Genomic DNA, 21,128 nt, shown 5'->3' with positions numbered 1-21,128 from the left:
CCTTTGCTATATATTCTAGTATCATTGTTCTAAGTCCCAACCTTCAAGAAAATACTCTTGAGTCCCAAAGTCTAAAATTGTAAAGAGATTCATAATTACCTAACTGCGTCATTCCAAATGTCCGAGGTGAAGTTCCAATAATAATAATAATTCTGTCTTACAGGTCTGCTACCTGTGCTTTTACACACTTGTTCTGGCTCAAAGGTGGGGGTCAATAAGTGATGAGACCACCATCTTCCAATCACAATTGGCATGAATAAGTGATTAGACCACCCATTCACCAATCAGAAGTTAGGTGTCTCCCCCTTCCCAATATTTCACGTGTTATACTCATGGGGTCTAGAAACCATGGCTGCCATCTGGGTGTCTTATCTTGATTGGCATATTAATATCTATCATATCTCCTTTGAACTCGTGTTCCATTAGGTCATATCCCAGGCATCCCGTTTGCTCAGTATACTTCTTATCACGCTCAACTTCGAGTGAGGACATTTCTTATCAGCAGGTGCCACCCCAAGATCTCAAAACAATTTCCCCTCCTAGTGGACATCTTGAGCATGCTCAGCTCTGTTCCAGCACACTCACACACACTCTCTCAGCACACTCACCCAGCACACCGTGGCCTTGACCGTGCTCTGAGAAACCACTTGTAAACGTCCACTGTGGGTTTTCCCCGCCTTTCTTTAAAGACAGTCCTGCACGTCTTAGCTAAAGTCTTAGTTAATGGTATAACATCAATTAGCATAGAATCAAACTTCAAGGTCTTCATGTCCATGGCTCAGGGGTCTGGAATATACTTCTGGGGCTATTTCAGATATGAGTCTGGGGTCTTTTTAGGGGGTCTTCTTGTAAATCTCCCCAAAACCCTCACTCAAGCCACCCCATTCCAAATCAGATCATTCATATTTCACTTGAAGTTGCCGTCTGCTTGCAGCATAATTTAACCCTTTTAACACCAGATTAACATAGGGTAGTAAGGTTTAATGGTTAGATATAAAATGTCTATTGCTCTTTTCATATAGACCTGTCTTTCATGCTCTTTGGTATTTGCCGTGTGCCACCTCTTTTGCAGGCACATCGTTGTGCTTTCATGATGGGCAGGAATGATCCCTGAGTGAGCATGGGACTCCTTCTTTGCCAGGTCCCTGCTCTGCCCACATATTTATTTATTTATTACATTTATATACCGCCCCATAGCCGAAGCTCTCTGGGTGGTTTACAAAAGTTAAAAACAGTAAACAGTAAAAAGTATACAAAATTTAAAAACCATCAGAAACATAAAAACAACAGTATAAAAACAACAGTATCCATTTAAAAACAACAGTTCTGGGGTCCGTTAAAAAACAAACTTTGCGTTGTTAAATGCTGTTAAATGCCTGGGAGAAGAGAAAAGTCTTAACCTGACACTGAAAAGATAACAACGTTGGCGCCAGGGGAGCCTCATCAGGAAGATCATTCCACAGTTGGGGGCCACCACCGAAAGGGCCCTCTCCCTTGTTGCCATCCTCCGAGCTTCCCTCGGAGTAGGCACTCAGAGGAGGACCTTAGATGTTGAGCGCAGTGTACGGGTAGGTGCCCTTTTGCAGCTGAGCTTCACTGCCAACCTCCCCCTGGCACAAGGCTATCAATATGCCAACCTCCCAATGCTTCCTTCCCTCCAAGGCATAGTGACCGCAGTGGTGTCAGAGGGAGCCTATCTTGCTCAGTGCTCAAGGATGGTGTACCATCCCACTCAGCCAAGTAACTAAGGCAGAGACCACAGGAGGGCTACATTTGTAAGACTCAGCAACTAACTTGCTGTAATAGCTATGGCAGGGAAAGTTTTGTATGGGTCACTGTTTTTGCAACCAAGGCTAGTGACTAGTGTGGCTTGGCCTCATCCAGCCTTTCAGCAGAACCGCCCCCCCCCCCCCGAGTGTTGTAACTAAACTCAGAAATTGACATATATCTGAGCTCTGTGAGTTCACAGCTGAACCCAGTCCTTTCCAGAAAGTTTATTCCTTGCATTTGCTCAGTTTTGGTCTCCATTTGCTGAAGCTCAGATATCTATTGAAGAGCAAAGGCCACAGAGCCAGTACATTTGTCGCAACATTTGAAAGGATACCCTAAGACAAACCTCCCCACCCTTGAGGGTGCTGGTCTAAATGGGTCATGGGTTTGAATGATTAGATGGTAGATCCTTAAGTAACCCAAAGGAAACCCAATTGGGGACAGACTTAAGGCTATGCAGCTCTGTATCGGCCCAAGGCTGTGGGTTGCCCAAGTGCCTGGACCAATGGCTCTGCAGTAATGTTTGCTTTTTCCATCACCCAAAGGCTGGATCAAGACGTTTGACAAATATTACTTCGACCAGACACAGCACATCCTTAACAGCATGGTAGTGAAGCTGCAGGAGGACCCACGGCGGCGCTTCATCTGGTCTGAAATCTCCTTCTTCTCCAAATGGTGGGACAACATCAGTGCTCAGAAACGGGCTGCTGTCCGCAGGTAATGGGAAGGAGGAAGCAGGGGAGCCAATACCCATTGTTTTGACCCTCATTATATCTGTAGAAAGATGTTTAGGGCAATATTTTCAGAAGAATGATACAATGGGAAAAGTGCAGTGTGTCTACCCATTTTGTTCTGCATGCTCGCGAAAGAGCCTTGTGGAATAAGTTCAGTACTTCAGCAAAAGTGACCATGCCAGTTCTACAAGTCCATATAGGAGGGTCTACGGAACTGTGTTGTAAAAGATGTGTCTGCATTTGCATGGGTTCATTTCAGACAAACTCCTTGAAGCAAAATTTAGATTGTGAGCTACGCTGCTTACACGCAAGTAGCCGGGAGAAGCCACACACTGGGCACAGCGCTCCAGTGATTTCTTCGTAGCTCCGCTTGGCAACATCATTTGTTCCCACAGGGATGAGAAGAAAGGGGTATGTGTCCGTGGGCTTTATGAGCTTTGATAACCCTTCAGTCACATCTCTAATCTGTGCTCCAGGGAGACAGCACACCTGGCGAGTCCATGGGTCTTCACGACATACTTGGGTTTCAATCCCACGCAGCAGGGAGTCTCCCACAACGACTACTCTTCTCTTCTTCTTGGTTGACCTACCTTCTGCCTCTTGTTCACTGTTGCACAGTGTCTCCTGTAATTCTTCCTCTGCAAACTGTCCTCCAGTCTCAGCCTCCAGTAGCTGAAAGTGGTTGCTTAACTCTAGTGGTTCCACTGCTACAGAGTGTCTTCGAGTTCTTCTGCTCCTGTCACTCTTTTCCAGGGAGTTTCCTCTTTGTTGGCTTTCCTCACCTCAGCATTCTCCACTTCTGTTTCAGCTGGCTGTTGCCTTTCAATCTCTTGTGCTTCTTGTTGCTGTTGCAGTTCCACTGTTCTGTCTAAGAACTCCTTGTCTTCTCTTATTCCTTGGAGGGTGGACACTTGCCGCTCAAGTCCTCTCACTTTTTCTTCCAAAAGTGCCACCAGCTTGCACTTGTTGCAGGTGTACGCCATGTCAATCCCAGGCAGGAACACGAACATTGCACACACTTTGCAGGTCGCCACCGCTAGACTCCTTTCCGTCCATATTGTCTATTTCTGCTTTGTTTTTTCCTTTCTGATTATAGTGGAATTGCCTGTGCTTTGTCCTGTCCTCTCTGAAGGTGAACAACTATATGAGTATGTCTTAAGAGAAGAAAAAGATTTTTTTTCTTTTTGTTGTTGTTTCTGTTTTCCCTCCTTGTTTTTTCCATTAGAGACCTCCCCTGCCGAACTCCCCCTGTCAAACTCCTGTTTGCTCCCCCTGTTCACTTGCTCTCTGGGAGCTGGCTTCCTTTTCTAGCTTCTAGTTCAGCTGGGCCAACTGCTCTTCTCTGCTTCTGCTCAGCTCTGAGTCAGGAAGCAGAATGAGGTCACTGGGTGGCCGACAACAACAATCAGCAATCAGGCCATTTCCCCTTCAAGCCCTGCAGCAACTCTCACCACACACACACCCCTTCACTTCTTCACTCAGCGCTCAGGAACACATGGCAAGCACACAGCCTCTTTGAATTGGCAGCCTCCTGGATTTCCTTGAGGCCTCTCTTCTCCTCCTTGCCTTTATTTTATTTTTATTTATTTATTTATTACACTTTTATACTGCCAAATAGCCGAATCTCTCTGGGCGGTTGGTCTCCTCTTCCCCTACACTCCCCCGTCAAACTCCTGTTTGCTCCCCCTGTTCGCTCGCTCTGATCGCTTGCTCTCTGCGAGCTGGCTTCCTTTTCTAGCTTCTAGTTCAGCTGGGCCAGCTGCTCTTCAATGCTTCTGCTCAGCTCTGAGCCGGGAAGCAGAATGGTCTTCAATCCATTGCTTTAGAGGAGGTGAGCATTCGTCTTTACAGTGTTGTAGTATAAGGGCTGTTTCAGAGGTTCATCAGACGAGTGTTTTATCACACACACGCTGCTGCCCACTTACGGACATTTTGTTGGATGTAAAAGATTTCTCCCCAGGTGGAGAGTACACGACCAGAGAGCTTTCCAGAGAAGCAAGAATACCACAAAGATAGCACACAGCAGACAGCAGTTCTTCAGTAACATTTACTGAGGCATAAGACTTGGAAGATTCAAATATATACAGCACAGCATATCATACTCACATAATCGGACAACTTTTCACACAGGAGAGGGAAGACATACTTTTTACAGAAGACTTATATACACAATATTATCTCCCTCAAACAATTAGACCTGAACTGTCAATCAAACCACACCCGTCAAGACTTTGCAAATTAACCTTGACATTTACAGTGGCTGATGTAACCAGTTGCAATCCTTGCATCAGGAAGGTGAACTTAAAACTGTGGACAGTAAAAATCCAAACCCGGACACATTTAGACAACATTGTCTGCCTCTGGCACACCTTCTCCTCCTTCTGCTCATTTTTCCATTGCAAAATAGACCCTTTTTAATCCAACTTTTTTAAAAAACAGAATATGCTGCAGTCTCCTGCAGGGCACAGGACAAACTGCATGATACTTGAGGGAGCGCCACTCTCCCTATCTCTGCCTGCCCGAGATCTGAGATCTGCCGGAGGAGCCCTCCTCCATGTCCCACCAACCCGAGACATACGCTATGGTGGGACGTGGGACCCCAGCTGTGGAATGTCATTGGAGGCCTGACTCGCTTCATTTCAGCACCAAATTAAGACATGGCGTTTTAACAAAGCCTTTGATGGCCAATTTCACCAAGCCTGTATATAGTTTGAATAGTTTTAATTGGTTTTACTGTTTTTACATTCTATACTGGTTTTAGCTTCTTAATGGTTTGATTTGTTTTTAGCTGTTTATGTTGATTGTTTTATATTGTTTGTATGATTTTATCTGTATGCCACCCTGAGATCCTTGTGATACAGGGCGGGATACAAATGTTTGAATAAATAAAATAAATAAATGAAATAAAAACAGCCTCCGGATGGGCCACTTGGTCTTTGTTTACTTCCTCTTTCATCTCCAGGAAGAATGAGGAAGTGTGGAGAAGCGACAGTAAGGAAATGCGACTCCCCCGCCCCCATGTGATGACACTCTCAGATGGGGGAAAATACAGTCCATTGATTAGATAAAATAAGTCATTCCAATTCCCTGTTCCATTCTTGCTTAAGTTCCTGTGTATCGTATTTATTCACTGATAATAAGTATGTATCAACATGAATCATAGGTCGATATATGTGATCAGCTTCAATAAGGATTTCCAATAATCAAGAGGACTCCGAGGCTGTGAAAGCAGCAGGAGCAAATCTAGATTCTAACGAAGTATATCCATTCAGCTGTAGCAGGCAAATCAAATTTATCTCGCGAAGCTGAAAATGACAAAAACTCATGATCAGCCATTGGGGAGTGCTCTTTGAAGATGCTTGGCTCACTGCTCTGCCTGCCCCATGTCCTCCCCATGGGAGGAGAGGTGGGTGGCTGGGCGGGCAAAGCAAGCTGGGACAAAATGTCTCCTCTGGTGCACTTGGCTCAGTCACTGCTCTGCCTGCCCCACATCCTTCCCAGTGGGGTGGGGGGAGGCGTGAGCCGGGTGAAACCGGCAGTCACTGAGCCGGTGCCCAGAACAGTAGCGCTGCCGGGAGGAGCAGCAGGCCCAGCCAGAACTTCGCGTGCCCTGGTTCCTCCCCAATTGTCGGGAGGGGAAAACCATGATCTTTTTGCTATGCTTTATGGTTTTAATTGTGAACTGCCCAGAGAGCCTTGGCTATTGGGCAGTATAAAAATGTAATAAATAAATAAAATAAATAAATAAAATAGGGGGCAGGCGAGGCATTGAGCCTCCTTGAGGCGCTGGTTGAGAGCCGCGCATGCTAGCAGCTGTGCCCCGTCCTTTGGGGTGCCCAGTGGGCCTAGCCCATGCTAGCCATCTGACCCCTGGGGACAAAATGGTCCCCACTTCAGCCTCAAGGTCTTCTGCACAGGTCTGTGGGTCCCCTCAGTCTGAAGTTCAGAGGATAGTCCTGAGAGGAGGGAGGGCCTTCTCATTGTCTCCCCAGTCATGGAATGCTCTTGCTTAGAGAGGCTTTCTTGGCACCTATATTGTTGTCAGTTGTGTTGTGTTTTCATCCAGTCCTTTTGGATTGAGTTTTAGGATTTTTTTTAACATAGATTTTTATTATATTATTGTATGAGGTGTCTATAATAAGCGTGTTACAAGACCGAGAGCAACCTTGGTCAGGCGCTCCTGATGCTACGCTCCTGTTTACAGGCTTCTGGGCAACGGGCAGCTGGAGATGGCAACAGGAGGATGGGTGATGCCAGATGAAGCCAATTCCCACTACTTTGCCCTGATTGACCAGCTCATAGAGGGGCACCAGTGGCTGGAGCGGAACGTGGGTGAGTGCCGTGGTCCCAGTCCAAGCACAGGGCGAGGTGCTTGGGTACATTGAGTCCAACCCCTTGCTCAATGCAGGAATCCACCTCAAAGCATATCTGACAGATGACTCTCTAGCTGCAATTTGATTTAGACAGGTTGGAAGAAGCACCACATCAGAGAAAGATTTGGGTGTGGTTATCAACAGCAAGCGAAACATGAGTCAGCAGTGCGAAATAGCTGCTAGAAGGGTTAATGCAGTTCTGGGCTGCATTAGAAAAAGCACTGTATCAGACGCGTGAACTCCTTATTCCTCCCTACTCGGCACTAGTGAGACCACACCTGGAGTATTGTGTGCAATTCTGAGACTTGACGTCTCAGTCATTAACGTAACGCTGCACAAAGACCTCCTCCGTGTTGAGTCAGCATAAGGATCACGAACAGCGCTAGGAGAAGCCCCCCCCCTCCTCTGACTGCTTCATCCAGAGTTGGGGTTGTCTCTTGTTGGCTGCAGCCCCCACAGTGGGGGATGGGGTCTGTCATTGAATTTTCCACAAACAAGAAGCCTGCAGGCAAGTCATTAACTGGGTGGGTGCCTGTGCCTCTTTCTTGACGCCCTCCCCTTGCATTCTTGCACCCCTTCTGGGGGTGCAGTTCTGGAGGTGTGCATTCCAACAAGGGCCTGGTCAGGGTCTGCAGGGCACCTCGGACTCCGACCGTGGAGAGGAAAATGCGTGACAAAGCCACAGCCTGTTTCTTGTGTGCTGGGCTCACCTGCACAACGGGAATCTCCTCCATCGACTAAATATCAAACTGCCTGTTCTCCTCCGCTCTCAAATTCCCTGAGGGTCAAAGGCATGTTCGCTGAAAGACATAGCTACTCCCCCCTCCTTTTTTTCTTTTGAGTGGAAGCGCAAAACGCTTTTGGAAGTGTTCTGTCCAGAGACCAGCGAGCTCTGGCAGAAGAGGCCTGCTGGGCCAATGGCTCTCCGAAGGGCAGGCCTCTGACCCCCACCCCACCCTGCTTTTGGCACAATAGACATTTCTTTGGCATCTTCCATTTATTTAGGCAGGAGAACTGCAACTTAAATGGAAAAGGCGGCTGGTCATGGGTTCCTGTAGTGGTGAAGGCTACAGAGATGCCTTGATAAGCTTTAATTATTATTATTATTATTATTTATTTATATAGCACCATCAATGTACATTAATGGTCTGTCGCAGTCAGGTCCGGCTCCCGTATTCAGAAGGGGGGTTTTGTGGTTGGGGTGGGGGATGGGACGGGCCACCTGGAGAGCTCAGGCCCCCTTTTCTTTGCTGTTGATGCCTGCCTCCTCCTCCTCCTTCTCTGCAGGGGTGACACCACGCTCTGGTTGGGCCGTCGATCCCTTTGGTCACAGCGCCACAATGCCGTACCTACTGCGTCGTGCCAATCTGACTGGCATGCTCATCCAGCGTGTGCATTACACCATCAAGAAGCACTTTGCAGCGACCCAGAACCTGGAGTTCATGTGGAGGCAAAGCTGGGGTGAGGGGCGATGGAGGGGGTGTCCCCTGTCTCTCCTCTGCCCCAGTGTCCCTCCCTGACTTTGCAGAGTCTTTCCTACAACCCACCTTGTGCCCCCTGGAGAAGAGAGCAGCAGCTTGTTCTGCAAATGGACCCAGCATCACCTTAGAGGTCCAGAAGTCACATCCTCCTCGGCCAGATTGGCTGGTGCTCCCTTTCCTTGCAGCTAGGATCCCTGGCGTGAGCCAGCTGAAGCTATTTACCCTGTGGACGCCTGGTGCGGGGGTCTTGACTCCCTGCGATGGGTCGGGGGCTGGGCGTGTCTGTGTCGGGAGGGGGCAGGGAGGGGCCCCCATTATTCCTTCTCCCCTGTGCTTGCCCAGGCCCCTTCCTGAGCCTAAAGCGCTTGTGGCTTTGGCCTCCTCAGATCCCGATTCCAGCACCGATATCCTCTGCCACATGATGCCCTTCTACAGCTACGATGTGCCCCACACCTGTGGCCCTGACCCCAAGATCTGCTGCCAGTTTGACTTCAAGCGCCTGCCAGGGGGCCGAATCAACTGCCCTTGGAAAGTGCCACCCAAGGCCATCACCAGCGCCAACGTGGCTGAGCGGTGAGTGACCTCTGACCCCCGCTCTTTGCCCCCGGGCCAGGGGGTCTGCCCCTTGCCACAACCTTGCTGCCTGCTCCCTGCTTCTCTGGCTGGGCACTGTACCCCTAGGGATGCAGCCCACGTGGCGCTCCCCTGCACGTCAGTGCAGATTCCCTGCCTCCTGGCACTGCTCCTGACATCTGAGGTCCTGACGATGGCACCTCAGGCATTCATGCAGAGACGGTTTCAGGCAGCCCAGTAGATGTGCTGATCCAGATTCATTCACTCCCCAGGGCACAGCTGCTGCTCGACCAGTACCGAAAGAAATCCAAGCTCTTCCGAAGCAAAGTGCTGCTGGTGCCATTGGGAGATGACTTCCGCTACGACAAGCCCCAGGAGTGGGACGCTCAGTTCCTCAACTACCAGCGCCTCTTTGACTTCCTCAATGCCCACCCAGAACTCCATGTGCAGGTGCGGCTGGCGGGGCTCGGGGGAGGGAGCAAAGGGCGGCCGACGGAGGGGAGGGGAGGGGAGGGATGCTTCCCACGCTGGAGAGAAAGGGGGGCTGCTCCGCAGAGCCTCTCTTTCAGCCGGATTCCCTTTGGGGGGGCTCTGCTGCTGCTGCTGCTGCTGCTGCTGCCGCCGCCGCCCATGGTGCCTTTTGCTCTCTGCTCTCTCCCCCCACCCCCAGTCGTGGGGCCGTCCCCACTGCAGCCCCTGATGCGTGATTTGCTGCCTCCCTGCAGGCGCAGTTTGGAACTCTCTCAGATTACTTTGATGCCTTGTACAAGCAGATGGGCATCGCCCCAGGCATGCGCCCGCCTGGCTTCCCAGTGGTGAGTGGGGATTTTTTCTCGTATGCGGACCGAGAGGACCACTACTGGACAGGCTACTACACTTCCCGGCCCTTCTACAAAAGCATGGGCCGTGTGCTGGAGGCCCATCTCCGGTGAGTGGGCCCTAGAAGGGGCCGAGGCGAGCGCTGCTGGCGGGGCAGCCAGGGAGGGGGAGGCTCCACTCGGCCCTGGAAGAGGGGTGCTAGCGGTGCCCTTCTCCTCTCTGGCCCAGCGGTGCTGAGATCTTGTACAGCTTAGCCCTGAGCCACGCTCGCCACGCTGGCATGGACAGCAAGTATCCGCTGTCGGACTACGCCATGCTCACTGATGCGCGTCGCAACCTGGGGCTCTTCCAGCATCACGATGCCATCACCGGCACTGCCAAGGAGGCCGTGGTCGTGGACTACGGGGTCAGGTATGTGCCAGACGAGGCCAGCAGGAGAGAGACGGGGCCCGTGTGTTTTGCACCCCTCCCCCTGTGCCTCACAGCCTCTCTGCGCGTCCTTTCCCCACACCCTTGCAGGCTGCTCCACTCCCTCATGAATGTCAAACGCATCATCCTCAATGCGGCGCATTACTTGGTGCTGGCCGACAAGGAGACCTACCACTACGACCTGGCGGTGCCCTTCCTTGGCGCGGTGAGTGCATCCTGCCCCCTCCTCTGCGTCCAGAGGAACCTGCCTGGGGGGGAAACGGGGTGGGGGCCTGGCCGTGCTGCACCCATGGGGGACTGGGGGCCTTGGCTTCTGGCCTGGGGGCACTGAGCCTTCTCCTCTCTTCCAGGATGAGACGCGCCTCAACCAGGACTCCCTGCCAGAGAAAACCGTTATCAAGTTGGATGCAGCACCCAGGTGGGCCAGGCCTGCCCTTAGGTGCCGTGGCGGGTGGGGAAGTGCATAGTGTGGCTGCCAGGGAGGGAGGGAGCGAGGGAGGGAGCGAGCCAACCAACGTCACACTTCTGAACACACAACCCAATCTTGCAGGTTTGTGGTTGTGTTCAACCCTCTGGAGCAAGAGCGCCTGAGCATTGTGTCATTCCTGGTGAACACCCCGCGTGTCCGTGTCCTCAACGAGGAAGGGCAGCCTCAGGCTGTGCAGCTCAGTGCCCAGTGGGATTCTGCCACGGATGTGGCACCAGACGTCTACCAGGTAGTTCGGGGGCTGGTAGGCAGGGGAAGAGGCTGTGCATGGTGGGAGTGGCGACAGTTTCCAAAAAGAAGCCATGTTAGGCTGTTGTAGCAAAAACAACACAGAGTGATGCTCAGATTTAGTGCAACAGAAGCTTTTTGGACCAGAGTCCATTTCCATCAGGTGCCTGAAAGCTTCTGCCACAAGAAACCTTTGAGGTGCTGCAGCACTATTTGTTGTTTCTGATGGGGGTGAGTGGGGCACATCTTCCCGACTCACCTGCCCCTTTGCCATAATGGAGCACCTTTCTTCTCTGTGCAGACTCAGAGGGTGACACACTTAGCTTCACCATGGAGTTCTTTTTGCACAAATTAACACAGGCAAAACTGCCCGCCTGCCGGTTAGAAGGGACGGTTGGTGCTCCATTGGCACACTAAATGTGTGTGCGTGGGAGCAATGGGGGCTGCCGCCCTTGTCTCTGCTTTGATTGACAGGTATCCATTACAATACGACTACCAGCACTAAGCCTTAGCATCCTACAACTGAGCAAGTCTTTTGACAGCCACAACACCCTCAAGTCCTCCGTGCGCCTCTTCCTGCATGGCCGCGACCTTCCTGTGCACAAGCATGAAGCGTTCCCAGTGCGTGTCATTCCCACTGCCACAGAGGACTTCTGTCTGGAGAACCAGCACATGAGAGCTTGCTTCTCAGGGCCCAGCGGTTCGCTCAAGGTGACTGTGGGCCCACCAGCTGGCAGAAATGGGGCTGGGCTGGAGGAAAGGTAGCCGGAGGGAAAGGTGGAGGGCAGGAGCAAACTTTCTCACCGATGCTCTGCTTGCTTTCTGGCAGAGCGTGCATCATGCTGGTGACGAGCAGGAGCAGAGGCTGAGTAGCCAGTTCCTCATCTATGGCACTCGGAGCACGAAAGACAAAAGTGGCGCTTACCTCTTCCTGCCTGATGGAGAACCCAAGGTCTGAGCAGGGTTAGCCCAGGGGGTTGGGGTTGTCCTGGTGGGTGGACAAAGCGGGAAGGATTCCTCTCTTGGAACGGGCCTTGGAGACACGCACGGTGTGGTTGGTGTCGCACCCTCTGTGGTTCCCGGAATCACTCTTGCTCCCTTCCAGGCTATAAGCGTGGTTCAACTGGCTTAACCAGGATGGAAAATCGATAACAGATGACAACGAAAAGGCCGAAGTGCTCAATTCCTACTTTGGCTCAGTCTTCTCCCAAAAGTGGGTCTATGACCCCTGGAGAAAGTGAAGTACAAGCTGAGGGGGCAGGATTGCAGTTTGAGATTGATCAACAAATGGTCAAGGAACACCTAATTGGTTTGAATGAGTTCAAATCTCCAGGGCCCGATGAACTGCATCCTAAAGTAATGAAGGAGCTAGCAAAAGAACTCTCAGAACCACTGTCTATTATCTTTGCGAAATCATGGAAGACGGGTGAAGTCCCAGATGACTGGAGGGCTAATGTTGTCCCTATCTTCAAAAAGGGTATAAAGGAGGAACCTGGGAACTACAGACCAGTCAGTCTGACATCCATCTCTGGGAATTTTTTGGAGCAGATTATAAAGAAGTCAGTCTGTCTTGATTGGGTAACCTCCCTTGTGGACTGTGGGAATGCTGTGGGCATAAGAACATAAGAAGGGCCCTGATGCTGGATCAGACGAAGGGTCCATCTAGTCCAGCACTCTGTTCACACAGTGGCCAACCAGCTGTCGACCAGGGACCAACAAACAGAACATGGTACAACAGCACCCTCCAACCCATGTTCCCCAACACATAGGCTTACTGCCTTGGATACTGGAGGTAGCACATAATATATCTTGACTTCAGCAAAGCTTTTGACAAAGTGCCCTATAACATTTTGGTTAGCGAACTAGTTAAAAGTGGGCTAGATGGAACAACTCTTAGGTGGATCCACAGTTGGCTACAGTGTCGGACTCAAAGAGTGCTTATCAATGGTACCTCCTCAAACTGGGGGGAGGTAATGAATGGGGTACCACAGGGCTCAATCCTGGGCCCAGTGCGCTTCAACATTTTTATTAATGACTTTGTTGAGGAGGTGCAAGGAATGCTTATTTGCAGATGATACCAAATTGGGTGGGATAGCTAATACCCTGGAAGACAGAAACAAACTTCAAAGTGATCTTGATATCCAAGTGTTGACACTTCTTTTGATGGAGAGAGACTTCTGTTTTGAGTTGTGCCACAATGAGTAGCCCTGCCCAGAAGGGCTCTGCAGCTGTGGAGTCACGTGCCAGAGCACGTTCTGATAAGGGTCAGGCGGTGGGAGGGGAACGGCTCATGGTGCCTTAGAATCATAGAATAGCAGAGTTGGAAGGGGCCTACAAGGCCATCGAGTCCAACCCCCTGCTCAATGCAGGAATCCACCCTAAAGCATCCCTGACAGATGGTTGTCCAGCTGCCTCTTGAATGCCTCTAGTGTGGAAGAGCCCACAACCTCCCTAGGTAACTGATTCCATTGTTGTACTGCTCCAACAGTCAGGAAGTTTTTCCTGATGTCCAGCTGGAATCTGGCTTCCTGTAACTTGAGCCCATTATTCCATGTCCTGCACTCTGGGAGGATCGAGAAGACATCCTGGCCCTCCTCTGGGTGACAGCCTTTTAAGTATTTGAAGAGTGCTGTCCTGTCTCCCCTCAATCTTCTCTTCTCCAGGCTAAACAGGCCCAGTTCTTTCAGTCTCTCTTCATAGGACAACCTTCACTGATTAAGGTCCAGCTGTATCTCTGAGGAAAACTCTGCTTGGAGAAGGCTGTTGATGACGGCCAAAGCAGGGGTGCGGGTGGGGAGATGGGGCATGTCCAGCATTTCATGGGCTGAGAGTCGGTAGTCTTCTCCTGAGCCACGAGATGTCCTGTGATTGGATTGGTCATGCAGAATGATCTGAAAGGTTTGAGTGGCTCTAAGTATAATTTTGAGTGCTGTTAGCTTCCTAGTAACATCCTGCTTTTTGTGGGCCAGGCTTTTATACTTTTCTGGTGCCACCTCTCTGACTTGACTTTTTAATTTTTGTATTTACCTGTTCAAAATTGTATTTGTTATTATTTACAGAATTGTTTTTAAATTACATTGTATGCTGCCTTGAACATTGGGAAAAGGTGGGTTAAAATTGTTTAAACCAAATCAAATGGCTCCCGTGTTCCCTCACATTCCTCTTCCTTGCAGCCCTACATCCCGAAAGACCCGCCCGTGGTCCGGGTGACTGAGGGACCCTTCTTCTCAGAAGCGGCTATTTACTACCAGCACATCCAGGAGGTGGTCCGGCTCTACAATGTGCCAGGTGAGGGCTTTGGAGGCCGCCACTGTGCTGACTGTGAGGGCTGCTTGTGGGTGGCAGCAGTGTGCTTTCCTCCCTAATGCCATGGCCTTGCTTGGCTCCAGGGGTCGATGGGCTCTCCCTGGAGATCTCCTGCCTGGTGGATGTCCGGGACCAGGTGAACAAAGAGCTGGCGCTGCGCTTCAGCACTGACATTGAGAGTCAAGGCACTTTCTTCACTGATCTCAATGGCTTCCAGGTAGGGGGCTGGAAGGGTGGCAGAGGTCCCACCCCTGTGCAGCCGGAGAGGCCACCTGCCCACGTGGCTGGCAGCACTTCCCCACAGTCCTCCTGTCCCAGCAGATCCAGCCCCGGCAGTACCTGAAGAAGCTGCCCCTTCAGGCCAACTTCTATCCCATGCCAGTCATGGCCTACATCCAGGACACGCAGAGTCGCCTGACCCTGCACACAGCTCAGGCCTTGGGTGTCTCCAGCCTTAGCAGTGGTGAGTAGCGTGAGACACATAGAAGCCTCTTCCCGCTGGCAGCTTTGTCACTGGAATTGGGGCCCGTCCTCAGGGAAACTCTGGCTGGCTCACCTGTGCAAAAGTACGGGAGCTCCTGGGATGGAGCTACCTGGAGGATCCCCACCCTCTGCACAGGCCTGAGGGTTGCAGTGGTGGTGGTGGTGGGGTGGCGACTGTGCTGATTCTGCGCTGGCAGCAGCATCCCCCATATATTGAAGCTGGGTGGGATTCAGATGTTTGAGGCAGCGTGAGAAGAAGGGATCTCCTGACTTGTCCACGTTTTCTCCTTCTCCCCCCCCCCCCCTTTTGCAGGTCAGCTGGAAGTGATTTTGGACCGGCGCCTCATGCAGGATGACAATCGCGGCCTAGGACAAGGTCTGAAGGACAACAAGCGGACCTGTAACCACTTCCGCCTTCTGCTGGAACGGCAGAGTGCTGCTAAAAAGGTAGGAAAGCTGGGTGCTAGCTGTCCCTGCCACCCCCAGCAGGTGCAGCTAGCACTTGGCTGTGTCCAGTGGCTCCTTCCTTCCTTCCCTCCCTCCCTCCAGAGTTCAGCAAACACATGAAAAGGGAGTTCCCTGGGATGTTCAGAAGGCCTTTGTCAAACTGTCACAAGTTCCTCCGCTCCCTGATCCCATGCTGAGTTGCCCAGGTGTGGCTTCTGCTTGGGATGTCCTGGGCATCAGCCCTCAGACGTCACCTGTTGCAAACAAACCATCAAGCAAAGGCCTCTAGAGGAGTGTTCCTTTGAGAAGCACTGGTCCCAGAACCGGGGTTCCTCTTGCATGATAAAAGTACTCACTCATCCCCTGTACCCAGGGTCAGGACCTTGAACTAGGTTGACGTTTTTGTCCTTAATGTTCACTCTCCCTTTGTGCTGGGCTCATTCACTCAATTTTATGGGGAAGTGGTGAGGTCCACATGACACCATCATTCATTAGTAATCCTACTGCGTTTTCCCAGTAATTCTCCTAACATTTTTTAACGCAGAAAATCCGTTAAGGAGGGAAAGGGCAGAATAGCATCATGGTCTCATTGTACATGTGGACAGGAAAATGTGCAATAGGGGGTGGGGAGTGGCCCCTGGCATGTGCAAATGCTCCTGCTGTGTTGCTCACTTGCTGTACATTTCCTGCTGCAGAGGCATTTCTGTCCTGCAACTCAACTCAGTTTCCTGAAAGAGTTTTGCCATTTGCTTTAAACGTCGTTATTCATTTGCTAAAAAAAAGAAAAGGAAGTGTACACGTGCATTTGGTGCAGTCCTCTGAGCCAGTGTTACCACTTAATTAATTTCTTCCTTTACTACTTTCAAGCTGAACACGATGCTTCTACCCCCAGCACTAAATCACCCATTTAACTTTGCAGTTTGCTTTTTAAATAAGAAAATAAATTATATCACAATCGTGATGAAACAATTGTGCAAGGACTGTTAAAAAAAAAACACATTGTCTGATATAGTCAGGTGGTCTTGCGGTGGTGGTAAATTGTTGGAGTTTTCAGAACAAATATGGGGATCCCCCTCTGCCCTCCGCCTCACGGAGTAGCCTGTCATGTTGCTGACCAGGAGCAGAGTCGGCTCAGTCCATGCCGTGTTCCCTGGGGCTCTGGGGAGATGCTTCTTACAGAAGGAAATCCCTCTGGGGGAGGGAGGAGGAGGAGGCTCCTCCTGCAACAGCAGAAACAGCTTCCAGAGGTTGGTTTAAAACAAAGGGAGGGGGGGAAATGACAGTTTTAAATTACAGTTGTTGGAGCTGAGTAGGGAGAAAATGGCAATTTAAAGCAGCGAGCAAAGCAGGGAAAGGTGGGAAAGGGGGGGGCAGCATAAAATGTAGTAACTCCCCCCCCCCAAACACCAATACTTATTCTATAGGCAATATTTTCTTTTTTAAAAAAATAGCAGAGAATCTTTGAAGAGCCTGCAAATGCATTCAGGAAAAGAAGGTGAGGGAGGTGATGAGGAATGGTCCTTTCCATACCTACACGGCTTTATCTGGTCCAACTGGGTTTGGTAGAACAAAATATAGGCACCACAAATGCTGATGTGCGAAAAGCCCATTGCAATCGTGGCTTACATCAGGAAATCAGTGCTTTGATAGTGATAGGAGCCTTCTGTCTGGTGGCTCCCACACACTTAATTCAATCTTCTGATTTTTAGAAAGGATGAGACACTTTTATTCCAGAGAGTGGGTAGGATTTTGTGGTAAACGTATTTTTGGATTGGGGGCAAATTTCAGGGTCCCTCCTCAGAACCGTTATGGCAGTGCAAGAGAAGGGTCACTTTGTCACTCAGTAACAGGTGAAAAGATGGACAGCAGAGCAGGGGAGATGGGGGCAATTTCCACGGGAGCGGGGGAGGGGATATAAATGGTCTCAAACCTGAAAGAGGAGCAGAAGAGGGAGCGGGAGAAGCTAGCAAAGAAAACTGCATGGATCAAGCAGGGAGGGGACCAAGCAGGGAGGGGACCAAGCAGAAAGGGGGGAGGGGGGAGGGAAGAGGCATCCTTGTGGAGTGCCTAAAGATGCAGGCTGAGGAAGAGCTGGCTCTGTGCATGCGGCCGCCATCCCCTTCAGCCTAGCTGCACACCGTTCCTGGGCATTTCACGTGGAGCCTCCGGCCCACAAGCTGCCTGGGCTCAAAGCAGAGATGTTTTGCTTCTGTAACGCGGCTGTTCTCACTCCCCCTCTCCCTGACCCTCCCCCAGAGCTCCGGCTTCTTTTCCAAACTGGCTTCCGTGCTTAGAGGCTGGGTATTTCCCAACAGCAAGGCTGACAGCCAAGAGGTAAAGCTCAGCCCTGTCTTGTGCACTAGCTGGTGGTGACATAGCTGGGCCCTGCCCTGTGTGCGTGCGTGTGTTAGCCCAGCTCATAGCTCAGTGGTCATAGCTTAGCCTTTAGGGGGTCCCTGGGTGGAGGCTGTCAGCCATAGGCTGCCTTCTTTGCTCATGGCCTTTGGGGGCATCTGCCTGCCCTCCTGTCATTCCTGGGTTCTCATTACTGCAGGTACAGGACAACCAGCCAGTAAGCTACCCATCTCTGCTAAGCCACATGACCTCCATGCACCTGAACGCTGAGGTGCTCGTGATGCCCGTTGTTCAGGAGAAGCTGCCACCCCCAGCACTGCGGTCCTTCCTGCCCCTTTTGGCCACCATGCCGTGTGACTTCCACCTCCTCAATCTGCGCACGCTGCAAGGAGAGGTGAGTTCAGGACTGGGGGAATGAGCAAGCCCACCCTTCAAGGGGCCTGGCTGCTGCACCGCAGCCTCACTCAGTCGCTGCCTCCCCTCCTTCTGCCAGCCTAACCAACCCTCCTTGCCTCCACTGGGGCATGGGCTGTGCTCGGCCTGGCTGCCCCTTGTCTACAAAGGCACACCCACACATCCACCTGCTTCTCCCCAGGATGATTCCCTGCCCTCCATGGAGGCAGCTCTGATTCTGCACCGAAAGGGCTTTGACTGTGGTCTAGAGGCCAGGAACCTGGGCTTCAATTGCACCACCACCCAGGGCACGGTATGTATGGAACACATGAAAACCTCTTTCTCTCCACCCCCCCCCCCCCCAAATAGGAGATGGGGAAGGGAAAGGAGTGGTAATGTGCAAGAGGGCGGAGAGCTTCAGGCAACAGAGAAGGGCTCTTGTGGCGGTGGGAAGTTGGCCTCCCCCCCCGCTGGCTTTTCCTCTAACAACTCCCCCTTGTCTCCTAGCTGCCCCTTGGTGGCTTGTTTCAAGGCCTTGAGCTGGCCTCCCTCCAGCCCTCTTCTTTGACGCTGATGTACCCACTGGCCACCTCATCCCCCAACAGCACAGTCATCCACCTGGAACCCATGGAGATCGCCACTTTCCGCCTTCGGTTTGGATAGTGCCCCTCCGTGGGCCAGTCTGGAACTCACTGGCCAGCCATACATTGTGGGAATGGGATGATTGGTCATCAACACCTCTACCCCGTCGGCAACTAGGCTGGATAGGTGCCACCTCGGCTGCGGCTCAGTGCCAGGATGCCACAAGGGATGAAAGACTCAACGCACCTGCCACGTCATTATTTATTTCTCTCCTCTTAACGACTCGCATAAAAAGCCAGGGAAAGGCCGCTGCTGATCTCATCAGGTCCAGGTGTCCTGTACACAGAGACCCACCGAGGGTGACTGGATGTTTTGATGGGGGGGGGGGGGAGTGGGTGGGTGAGATCTGCAGTGACTGCAGCAAAGGCCTCAGTTCTTGCCCTCCCCACTCTTGGGGAATGAGATCTAGGTGTTCTACTTTCCTACCTGATGAGATGGGAAACAGACTTGCTAATGTAGCAAACACTGGAAAGAGAGATCTGTGAGTTTCCTGGACTCAGAACATGCTTTTAAGAAACAATGCCCTTTTTTGAAACATTTGGCTCTCGAGTTGTGTTTTGGGCCTTGGTGGACTCAGCCAGAGAATTACACTTAGCCAGGTGGAGAGGCTATGAGAAAGCGGAGGTCCTCTGAGAAGCCAGAGCAGCAGGGTCCACCCATCTCAGTCTTTTGGGAAGGAGATGCCTTCTCTTTCCCTGGGGAAGAGAATTGCCCAGCTCCATGGCCTTGTTTGGAAGCTTTCTCCTCTAAACTGAGACCACTCTTAGTGGGAAGAGAAAGGCACTCTCTCCCACCCCATGGCATGAGCAAGGCATTGCTCCCCCCATTACCTGAAGCCTTGCTGCAAGTACATCCAAAGCAGTTTTACCTGGCAGTTGGTCCTAGATTCATATTGGAGTGGGAGGATTGAAGGCAAAGACTTCTCCAGCACAAAGTGCTAGTGTTGTTGTTATATTTCAGCTGCTTTTGCCCCCCTTTCCTGCCTTGGTTCCAAGAGAAGCAGAGAGGAAGGCTCTGCTGCTGTGTTGCTATGAATAGAGCCAAGTAGTTTAGCATCTTGGTGTTCTTTTCCAGCAGGTGACACAGGTTCTGGCAGTTCCAAGGACAGGTGTAGGGGGAAACTGAATAGGCTCAGAGAGAGCATGGCTTGCCCAGGTGCTCAGAGCCGTGGATAAGGCGGGGCTCTGTGCTGCCCCTCCCCCACCTCCCAGCCACAGGGCTCATTGTGGCCTTCCCAGATCATTCCTAGCAAACCGAGGCAGTGCTGGTCCCTCTGCTCTGATGGCAAGGAGCCGAGGACATCTTGAGCATCTTGGGAGTCCGTTTCCTCAGCTTTTGGTAGCACCAGCCTCTAAGGGTGCTGGTTGCTATGGGGACTGGCATCTGTAAACCCAGGCTCTAGAACTCCCACAGCTTTCCTGGGGCAACTGAAAGGGGTGGAGCTGGCATAGAAGGAGTTCTCTGCTCACAGGCCTGTTTGTCTCTGCAAGGCCACATCCCAGCAACAGGGATGTTCCCTTGCCAGGCATCCTCCTGAGCAGAGAAAGAACTCAAATACACAGCGAGCCCCGCAACGAGTTTTCTGCTCTTTGGCAGTTCCTGTTCCTGGATTGTGGCGTCTTGCTGCTCGATGGGACAGTGGATTTAACTGCTGCAATGATGTGGGTGCAGCTCTCCTGGGCATGATGCAAAGGTTTGTGGGGGAGTGCAGATGCCAGAGGGGCCAGAACCAGATTGTTTGTAGAGAAACTGACTAGAGTACAAAGCTGGGCCTCTCCATTCCACTGAGCTGATGCTGAAGCCAAATGAGGACATGTCTGTATGCGTGAGACAGGACTGGCAGTTCCACACCTACCATTTCCAGGCTTGACAGGAATAACTCTGCTCATTCACAGAAGGTGGTGGTGGTGGTGAGGAGATAGCAGCACCCAGAGGCTGGAGGGATGAGCAGAGCTTGCTCTTGTGCAGAGCTGCCTGGGCCGTGACCTTACCGGCAGTGATCACTTAAGTGCGGACGGAGCAAGATCAGTGGAGGGTGGTGATGGTTATCTCTTCCAACGTTGACTGGAGCACCTCACGAGCAGCCAAGCTCTCCTTGCAAGGCAGAGTGTGGCCAGCCAATGCTCTCTCTCCTCCCTCGTTGGATGGTTGGAAAACTAGAGCCAAGCTCTATTCAGATTCTCTTGGAAAGTGGGAGAAACTGGTTCTCTCTTAGCTCCTTACTCCCTGAGGTCCAAACATTTTCAAGTGAAGAGTGTGTGGTGGGACATCACTCTCAAAGGAGGGGGAGAGCAACATTTGCTCTTGGAGGTGAGATTGGGAAGTAACCTTTGGAAAAGTGAGAAGGCGGTCAGTGGATGCCAGAGGTCAAAGAGCCAAGTCCCTGGCATTTCCAGCTAAACAAAGAGATCAGATAGCAGGTGATGTACCAGGAAAAATCCTTTGCTTGTCCACCTGTTGCCACTGCAATTCAGAATAGAAAAATGCTGAGCTGGATGGACTGTGACCCCAATATGTAGCAGCTTGATACATTAAAAAGGCCATTCTACAGAGTGGACCTATTTTGCTCTTAGTTTTTGAGTAATGTTCAAGATTGTTACAGCTGTGC

General features: G+C 51.4%; 1 protein-coding gene across 4 annotated transcripts in view; it reads left to right on the top strand.

The window, feature by feature from the left end:
- Window positions 1-19,040, top strand: part of MAN2A2 (mannosidase alpha class 2A member 2) — a 29,312-nt gene extending 10,272 nt beyond the window's left edge. Inside the window, exons 4-23 of one of the 4 annotated variants that reach the window (XM_063142748.1) lie at window positions 2,316-2,487; window positions 6,709-6,836; window positions 8,165-8,338; window positions 8,745-8,931; window positions 9,204-9,381; window positions 9,657-9,859; window positions 9,979-10,161; window positions 10,270-10,384; window positions 10,530-10,597; window positions 10,730-10,895; window positions 11,369-11,605; window positions 11,724-11,846; window positions 14,068-14,182; window positions 14,284-14,417; window positions 14,519-14,663; window positions 14,997-15,130; window positions 17,387-17,464; window positions 17,685-17,879; window positions 18,081-18,191; window positions 18,386-19,040. In XM_063142748.1, coding sequence (XP_062998818.1) covers window positions 2,316-2,487; window positions 6,709-6,836; window positions 8,165-8,338; window positions 8,745-8,931; window positions 9,204-9,381; window positions 9,657-9,859; window positions 9,979-10,161; window positions 10,270-10,384; window positions 10,530-10,597; window positions 10,730-10,895; window positions 11,369-11,605; window positions 11,724-11,846; window positions 14,068-14,182; window positions 14,284-14,417; window positions 14,519-14,663; window positions 14,997-15,130; window positions 17,387-17,464; window positions 17,685-17,879; window positions 18,081-18,191; window positions 18,386-18,541 — 3,002 coding nt within the window. In that variant the 3' untranslated portion in view covers window positions 18,542-19,040. The remainder of the gene's footprint in view (window positions 1-2,315; window positions 2,488-6,708; window positions 6,837-8,164; window positions 8,339-8,744; window positions 8,932-9,203; window positions 9,382-9,656; window positions 9,860-9,978; window positions 10,162-10,269; window positions 10,385-10,529; window positions 10,598-10,729; window positions 10,896-11,368; window positions 11,606-11,723; window positions 11,847-14,067; window positions 14,183-14,283; window positions 14,418-14,518; window positions 14,664-14,996; window positions 15,131-17,386; window positions 17,465-17,684; window positions 17,880-18,080; window positions 18,192-18,385) is intronic. The other 3 variants (XM_063142749.1, XM_063142751.1, XM_063142750.1) reach the window with 3 other exon arrangements.
- The last annotated feature ends 2,088 nt before the right edge of the window (window positions 19,041-21,128 follow it).

The sequence above is a fragment of the Elgaria multicarinata genome, chromosome 16 (genome assembly GCF_023053635.1).
Source record: "Elgaria multicarinata webbii isolate HBS135686 ecotype San Diego chromosome 16, rElgMul1.1.pri, whole genome shotgun sequence".
Classification (NCBI taxonomy): domain Eukaryota; kingdom Metazoa; phylum Chordata; class Lepidosauria; order Squamata; family Anguidae; genus Elgaria; species Elgaria multicarinata.
The sequence above is the reverse complement of the archived record's forward strand: the minus strand, read 5'-3'. Positions and strand labels throughout refer to the sequence as shown.